The sequence below is a fragment of the Triticum aestivum genome, chromosome 7D (assembly GCF_018294505.1).
Source record: "Triticum aestivum cultivar Chinese Spring chromosome 7D, IWGSC CS RefSeq v2.1, whole genome shotgun sequence".
In the NCBI taxonomy this organism is placed as follows: domain Eukaryota; kingdom Viridiplantae; phylum Streptophyta; class Magnoliopsida; order Poales; family Poaceae; genus Triticum; species Triticum aestivum.
The window spans coordinates 15076506-15084874 of NC_057814.1; the positions used below are offsets into that span (position 1 = coordinate 15076506).

General features: G+C 45.9%; 2 protein-coding genes across 2 annotated transcripts in view; one reads left to right on the plus strand and one right to left on the minus strand.

Moving 5' to 3' along the window:
* The first annotated feature begins 2631 nt into the window (after positions 1–2631).
* Positions 2632–6177, plus strand: LOC123165961 (protein FAR1-RELATED SEQUENCE 5). Its single transcript, XM_044583724.1, has 6 exons — positions 2632–2721; positions 3544–3571; positions 3644–4924; positions 4998–5185; positions 5256–5336; positions 5640–6177. The coding sequence occupies exons 1-6, from the start codon at positions 2632–2634 to the stop codon at positions 5841–5843; spliced, it is 1872 nt and encodes a 623-aa protein (XP_044439659.1). The 3' UTR covers positions 5844–6177.
* Positions 6178–7924: 1747 nt separating this feature from the next.
* The window catches only part of LOC123165960 (B3 domain-containing protein Os06g0112300-like), a 1726-nt gene continuing 1281 nt past the window's right edge, over positions 7925–8369 (minus strand). Inside the window, exon 2 of the mRNA XM_044583723.1 lies at positions 7925–8177. Coding sequence (XP_044439658.1) covers positions 7925–8177 — 253 coding nt within the window. The remainder of the gene's footprint in view (positions 8178–8369) is intronic.

Here is an 8369-nt window from a genome sequence, read left to right on the forward strand (position 1 = left end):
TCCTTCTTCCACCGGCATTAGGTCATCGGAGCCATCGTGATCATGTCCTTCCTCATCCATTGTTCGATCACCAGAGCCTTCACCCTCTCCTTCCAGACCATCGGTGTCATTGAGATACGACAAGACATCACCTCCGCCGAGGATTATGTCCCCCAACAACTGTTCTGTTTCCAAGTCTCTTTGCTCCATAGTTTCTGCAAATATTACAACATGGCAATTAATATACAAACATGAGAGATGGATATATTAGTGGCAAACATAGACCTAGCTAGCTAATCACAACGCTTCTAGGGTTTGGGGTGGCCTCGACAACACTTCTAGGGTTTGGGGTGGCCTCGACAACGCTTCTAGGGTTTGGGGTGGCCTCGACAATGCTCTTTTAACTTTGGTAAATTTGGGTGGCCTCGACACTTCTAGGGTTTAGGGTGGCCTCCACATCGCTTCTAGGGTTTGGCCCAGATCGCCTCTCTCATGAATGTCCGACGTCCGGACCGCCTCTCCCATGAATGTCAAGCAAGGGATTTAACAAAATGGCGCCATTCTATAATGTGCAGAAAATGGTCCCTATTTTTACTGATCTCATCTACCCTTCTATATGTCACGTTGTCTAGTGTCAAAGGATTCAAGAAAACCATGGCTTCATCATTAGCCGGAAGTAACAGGCGCATGATGGTATGAAGCTCTCCAAAGTTATTTTGGAACAGAGTCCTCATAGGATAATTCGCTTTTTGGTACGAAGTTCAGCAAGAGCCTTTCGAATATCGCTATTTGGAAGGCCTTTGCTGAACTTCGAATCAAAAAGCGAATTATCCTATCAGGACTCCATTCCAAAATAACTTTGAGAGCTTCATACCATCATGTGCCTGTTACTTCCGGCTAATTATGAAACCATGGATTTCTTCAATACTTTGACACAAGAGAACGTGCACATATAGAAGCGTAGATGAGATCAGGTAAAATATGGATCAACTTAATTATGCACATCCATAATGGTGGCATTCTTGATAAATCTCTTATAAACTCGAGAGAGTTTGTCGGGTAGGGGCGGGAGGGGTAGGAGATCGACAACGTTTTTTTTTCTATTGTTTGGGTGTCCTCGAGAGTTGGTCGACCGAGAGGGGGTTGATCAACGTCCCCCTCTCGACCCCTCGACGATCCTCGACCCTCGACCCCTCGACGACCCTCAACCCTCGACCCCTCAGCGACCCTCGACCGCTCGGCGCTCCTCGACACCCTCGTTCCCGATAAAAAATAAGAAGAGGAAGAAGAAGAAGAAAAAAGAGGAGAAGAAGAAGGAATAGAGGAGAAAAAGAAAAAATAGAATAACAAAAAAAAGAGGAGAAGAAGAAGGAATAGACGATAAGATGAAGAAATAGATTCCTTCAGAAGGGATCCAGTGCTAGAATAGCTTGGCGATGCGTAGGGGCGTTGCTTTGGGCTATTTGGAAGACTCGTAACAAAATTAGGATGGAGAAGAAATTCCCTAACCACCCCGCTGATGTGATCTTCAAATGTCATCTCTTTTTACAGACTTGGACACTGTTGGGGAAGGAGCGCGATGCTGAGCGCGTGATGGAAGTCTTGGACCATATCAGGATGACTCAGACGTTGGCCAGGCAAGACTCGACGCACGGCTGAGCCGCTTTTGGGGACGCCCTTCACTCATGCGCAGGGGCGCATCCACCATAGGCATGTATCAATATATGACAGCTGTTGTTGTCTAGCCTACTCACTGAACCACGGCGATCACCGGAGACAAGGAAGAAACAAGAAAAAGAGAGGACACGAGGTTTCCCGGCGCACAAACGCCTCTGGCCGCACGAACAGCCCCTTGTATTTCTGGCGAGCTCGAACTCTGCCAGACAAACACCACCCCACCGTGAGCGCATATACACTTCCAGAGGCTACATCATCTCTCTCTAGCTCTCTCCACACTCTACACAACACCACCAGCCACTTAAATATGCAAGGCCACGCACAGCCTAGCCGCCTCCATCGGCCACTAACAGCACTTACTAACTACCACGACGCCACACCTCCATGCACTAACCAACTCAGCTAGCATGCATACTAGAAGCGCTCACGCCCAGCCTTGTAGCTAGCCCACTAACTAACCAGCCATGCATGTAGATGGAATCCCGGCCGCTACTCACGCACGAACGTGACTCGGCCAGGTCGCTGCATGAGGCCGTGATCAAGATTAGTGCTAACAACAGCAACCACATAGGACGGCAGTAGCCAGCCACTTCTGCTAGCAGCCGGCCACGCATGTACGCATGAGATACTCACCCAGGGACGCGGCTTGCCTGCGGCCGCTGCGTGCGACCATCCGTGCGGCGTGTCCATCGCACGGCCCTGGCTCCACGGACGCCCCGCTCCACGCACGCAACGATTGATCCTGATTTTAAGTGAAAAAAAAAACAAAATACACATCGTAATACTGATTCCCTTCTTCAGCACCCGCCAAAAGAACCACCGAATACACAAAAGGGCGCCAAAATGCAAGATCTACATCTCATATGAGGCGGAAGTGACCTTACAGCCTTAAAGCGCACAATTATCAATAGTGGCTTAACCAGGAATCAGGAAACTCTTCTCTTCAATTGAGCAGCAAAGGAATCCGCGTCTCTGATGGTTTCTCCGAGTCTTGCATCCCTGACGACTTCTCCGAGGAGTGTTCCAGGGAACCAGGACACTGACGAACAATCTCATGCACCAAAAGTAAGAAATCTCATTCGGTTCTGACGATGAATCTGCGGCAAATTCTCTTATTTCTTTGTTTTGAACCATTCCGGGAGACTTCACATCCAGCAGTGCACACAAATATGTTTGCCTAAAAGATCCACTTTCCATCAACTGTGACACGATCCAGAGTGTTGGCCGGGAAAAAGCAGTGTGCTGCACCCTTGTAGAACTTCTACAGGAATCTGTGACCGCATTCTGCAAAAGCCAAACAACAATGGAAAGTTAGTTTTTTTTTAATTTAGAAAAACAAAGCAGTGTCATGTACAGTAGCCAATTTCAGACGTTCTTGTACCATCTCTGATTTCAGGTTTTGGAAAACATGCACTACAGTTTTTTCTATTCCTTTTACAATACATATAGTTCATGGACAAACATAAGAGATAGTTGAATATACTTGCAAAAACCGTGTACAGATATGAAATATAAACAGAACAAGGATTCTAGAGTGCATCACGATTTCTTCTCTAAAACTTAAGACTCCTGATGTCTCAATGCACTCCATGTTTCTTAAGACAAATACGATTGCAAGAGATATAAATATGATTTATGATGCAGTTCATAAAAACTCATGATAGGCAAATATGATTGCTATATGTGTGTATTAACTAAATTGAATCCTAACTGATATAGGATCAAGAAACTACAGTAGATCACACCGATGAAAGGGTACCAAAGCTTGGCATGAAATTTTTATCTGAAGAGGAAGCTTATTTATTTTATAACAAGTATGCTAAAACCATCGGTTTTAGCATCAGAAGAAGCAGTGGTCATAAAGTGATGAACTCTTCTACATTTCAGCAACGGACATTTACATGCTCTCGTCAAGGTGTGGGTTATTTTCATTTTTTTTAATTATAATCATTTATTTATGCTCTAAGACAATTACAACAACTTATAGGCCATCGCCAGGAAGATAAAAGAGAGGAGACATTCACTTACAGTAGGCCTGAAACACGATGTGGTTGTGATGCCCGTATGAAGATTAGCCTTAGAGATGGATTTTATTATGTGTATGAATTCGAGGCGTCACATAACCACACTCTTGCTAATGGACTCATGGCCCAATACTTGAGATCCCAGAGAAAAGTGACAGAAGCACAGATAGCAAACGCAGAGGTTGCAAAGTCAGTTGGCATTTCAAATAAAGCAACAATCGATTTGATGGCTAAAGAAGCAGGTGGAAGTGAAAACCTTGGCTTTACACCTCCAGATATGAAAAATTGTTTGTACTCAAAGAGAACAATAAAAGCAAAGGTAGGTGACACAGGGGGGGTATTAGAATACATGGAGAAAAAGGTCTCAGAAGATGTCAACTTCTTCTATTCAATTCAAGTGGATGAGGATGAGTTGATAACTAATATTTTTTGGGCCGACTCCAAAATGGTTTCAGACTATGCAATGTTCGGCGATGTTATATGCTTTGACACCACATACAGAAAACTAGATGATGGACGTCCATTTGGTTTGATTGTCGGGGTGAATAATCATAAGAAAACTATTGTCTTTGGTGCTCCACTTCTATATGATGAAACCGCTGCTAGTTTTGCTTGGCTTTTCAGAACTTTCCTAAAAGTTATGTCAGGAAAACATCCACGTACAATTCTCACCGATGAAGATGCGGCAATGGCGAAGGCAATTCGTGAAGTCTTTCCTCACTCTCACCATAGACTTTGTGTGTGGCATATGAATCAAAATGCTTGCAAGCACCTCGCCGGAGTTGTTGACGAATATAAGAAGTTCAATGTTGATTTTCAGCACTGTATATATGATATAGAAGAGGAGGATGAATTTGTAGGTGCATGGGATAAAATGATTGACAAGTATGGACTGCGTGACAATGAATGGCTGCAAAGGCTATTTGAGAAAAAGGAACACTGGGCACTAGTGTATGGTAAAAATACGTTCTCTGCCCACATGAGCACTACCCAAAGAAGTGAAAGCATGAACAATGAACTGAAAATAGCTGCTCGTGCCGCTGAGTCCGAAGAATCATACTATAAGGCTGCTAAGTGTGCAGAGCAATTAGCACAAGATGTGGAGAAATGCTTGAAGATTAGAGCTGATCCAGATTTGGTTAGCGCCGATACACATTTGGTTCATGTTGATCCAGATTTGGTTCGCGCTGATCCAGATTTGGTTAGTGCTAATCCAGATTTGGGTAACTCCAGTACTAAAGAAGGTACAAACTATACTAACAATAATTACCTACACTATTGTTGAACAACGACTGATATTTGGCATTATACTGGCAGGAACGAACATCGCCTCTAGTAGAATTTTAAAACACGATGAGGGGCTTGCAAAACCAAAAGGTACGAAGGTCAAGGAGAAGACTGTGAAAGGATCAAAAAGACCCGTTGGTGGATTTGAGAAAGCAACTTCAAAGAAGAAAAAGAACACAAATGATATTGTGCATCTAGAGCCTCGTGGCCCCTCAACGGTATAATATTTAGTCACTCGATTCGTATAAAATATTCAATGTGTTGACCTTTCTCTATCATTTTCGATAGGGTCCTTTGAAGAAAGCAACTTTAAAGAAGAAAAAGAACACAAATGATATTATACAACTACAGCCTCATGACCCGCCGACGGTAATAATACAATGTTGCTTGTTTCTTATAAAACCTCAACTGTACTGACCTTTCTCTATCATTTTCTATAGGGTCCTATGGAATTTTTCACAAATCAAATGGCTGCATATCAATTACACTATAATGCTATGCTAAGTGCTTCAATGCAACCATCAATTTGTAATGCCATCCCTATGCCACCACAGACCCAACAACTGTTGGCTGGATTCCAACCATACAATACAGCAATGGTAGAAGCAGTCCACACTTTCATTTTTCCTATTTTTTAAACTTCAGTGCAACTGAACTTTGCTTTCTCTACAGGGTCATCCGACAAATAACATGTACACCTCGCTGCAGGGTACCGTTGGGGCCTCTAACTCTGGTTTGATGACAGGAGAAAATCAAGACTTCCTCCATCAACCGAATCCAACATCTATCCTAAATGCTTCAATGCTGCAATCCAGTGGTCATACCATCCCAATGCCACCGCAGATCCAAGAACACGGCAATACTCCAGTGGTATAAGCAGTCCACACTTTCATTTCAAGTATAGTTTCAGAACTTCAATGAAACTAAACTTCTCTAATTTTTTGCACAGGGTCATCCAACAAATTACATGTATACATATTTACAACAGCAACATTCCACGCTGAATTCCTCACTGCAAGGGAGCATTGGGACCTCTGACTCTAGTTTGATGACAGGACAAAATCAATTCTTTCTCAATCAACCGAAGCCAACCTAATCTATTCTGTAAAAGGAATAGTTTTATCGCATGTGTGTTAGACTTCCAAGCTACAAGTGATTTTTATTTGAACTTGTATGAACCAGTTTTTTTTTCTTTTTGAATGCTACTCCATCTCCCCAGTCAAATATAATCGTTCACAGAATTATCTATGCACAATGTCCACATGCATCATGCGCATCTGACCTGTCAGCTATCCTTCAGTTTATGTATGATGATAGGGATGGCAGGAATCAATTTTAATTCTATTGACAAAAGTGCAGACATAACCATCTATCCAAATGTCAAACCTAGAGGCATAGAGCAAGCAGAGAACAGATCAATTGGTCCAAGACTCTGAGTTTAGTAGTGAGCATTGTGAGCACTAGATTGACAATTGCATGAAAATAATTTTATTTAAACAGAATGGATTTGCTCTCAGCTTTATCCCAATTCAATTTGCATTAGATGGGAGCAACACAAAAAGAAAACGAGATTTACATGTGTCCTGTGTAGGTGATATTGAGTACACGAACTGCAGCCCGGCGGCTTTCTTGAGGACGGAATTGACGACCCGAGCTGGAGACAAAGATTGCAGTCCCTCTCCCCTCCAAGCATCCCCGTCCCCCTTCTTCCTCTCCAAGGGCATATCAAATCCATGGCGCTCTAGCTGCGGTCCTCGACGTCCTTCATCTCGCTCCCTCGACCCCTCCTCCAAGCTCCTCCACTAGCCCGAGGCGCCGCCCTCTTGTGTAGTCGCCCCGTGCTGGCTCACCAACCTCCGCGCCACTGGGTGGCGACGCTGGTCCGCCGTCCGCCCGACGTCGATTTAGGCGCCGATTCTGGCCAAGCTGCAGCACGGCTAGGTCCGGCAAGCGCACATGGGCCGCGGCCAGCCAAGCGACGCAGGTCCGGCCGACCCCGATGGGGGCTTCGGTGCCAGCCAAGCTGCTGCACGGTCAGGTCCGGCAAGCGCACGCGCACGCGGGCGGCGACCAGCCGAGCGGGGACGGGATGAGATATGGTAGGTTGTAAGGCTTCAGCTCGAGCTCTGTTCAGACAGTAGGGGAAAGATGCGGATAGAAGTGTATTGAAGAAGAGAATCAGTATTACGATGTGTATTTTGTTTTTTTTCACTTAAAATCAGGATCAATCGTTGCGTGCGTGGAGCGGGGCGTCCGTGGAGCCAGGGCCGTGCGATGGACACGCCGCACGGATGGTCGCACGCAGCGGCCGCAGGCAAGCCGCGTCCATCGCCGCCGGTGGGGAGGAGCGACGGGAATGGAATGCTTGCAGTACAAAGGGTGGGTATGAGCGTTGTGGCAGCGGCCGCGGCATTGTCGACGCCGGGAGGGGAGCATATCAGTGCAGAATGGCTCCAACATGACCAACAACCTCATCTCTAAGCCTAAGATGAATACCCTTCCAAGTTTCAACTCTGAAATTTTTCTTCTCTATTTTGTAATTTTCTTTATCTTGTGAGATATTGTTGCTATTGTAAACAATTTGTATTGCAGTGGATCAATTGGCTTCTTAGGGTGAAAAAACAAATTTGAACACCCAAGGTTGAATTCCTGGATCCGCCACTGCCCACGCGGAGGTTGATTGGGCTTGTTGGAACTTATGCTTGCTATGGTTAAGCCTGCGTGCTTTTGGCCTACATGTTATAATGATGTACTTGCTGGGCTGTATGATTTTCGTTTCCTTTTGAACCTTGTTTGAATGCTGCGGAGTGGCTTTATTAATCTATAAAGGCGGACGCTCCTAGCGTCTTGGTTCTAAAATAATATTATGATAGTCCATGGCTTACACGGAGACATGTGTACGGTGAATCGAATCTACCTACACCGGCCACAAGTGAAGCCTAGCTCACTATCGATGACTAGTCCAAGATGGCGATGGCCTCCTCGGCGGTGTCTCCTTTGGTGGCGAGATCCTCAGGCTCCGGCAGGCCACCACCTCGAAGCACCTGCACCTCCAGCACCACCTCCCTGTTGCCGCCATCTCCAGCATACCCGGACACCAGCTCGAACACACACGCATCGCCGACCTGCAGCCGGTTCTGGACGGCGAAGTCCGCCCAGCCCTGGTCGAGTCTCTTCAGCTTGGTGTCACCGCAGTAGCTCATGAAAATCTGGACGTCGAACTCGAGCTTTCTAGCTCGGCTCGCGCTCGCCCAGGCTCGGCCCGGGTTTGATTCGGCCCGAGAAATAAAAAGGCCGAGCCGAGCTGCGTTATTGGGCTTGTTTCGGCCTCGGGCCGAGCCCAACTCGGCTCGAGCTAGCCCGTGAGCTCGTCCAATTCTGCAGCCCAGAATGGCCCAGCCT

Bases quoted from the DNA above. Each gene is read 5' to 3' on its own strand.
- LOC123165961 (XM_044583724.1), top strand. From the start codon at position 2,632: ATGGTTTCTCCGAGTCTTGCATCCCTGACGACTTCTCCGAGGAGTGTT. The intron at 2,722-3,543 runs GTAAGAAATCTC...TCTACATTTCAG, and splicing joins AACAATCTCATGCACCAAAA to CAACGGACATTTACATGCTC. The intron at 3,572-3,643 runs GTGTGGGTTATT...AACAACTTATAG, and splicing joins ATTTACATGCTCTCGTCAAG to GCCATCGCCAGGAAGATAAA.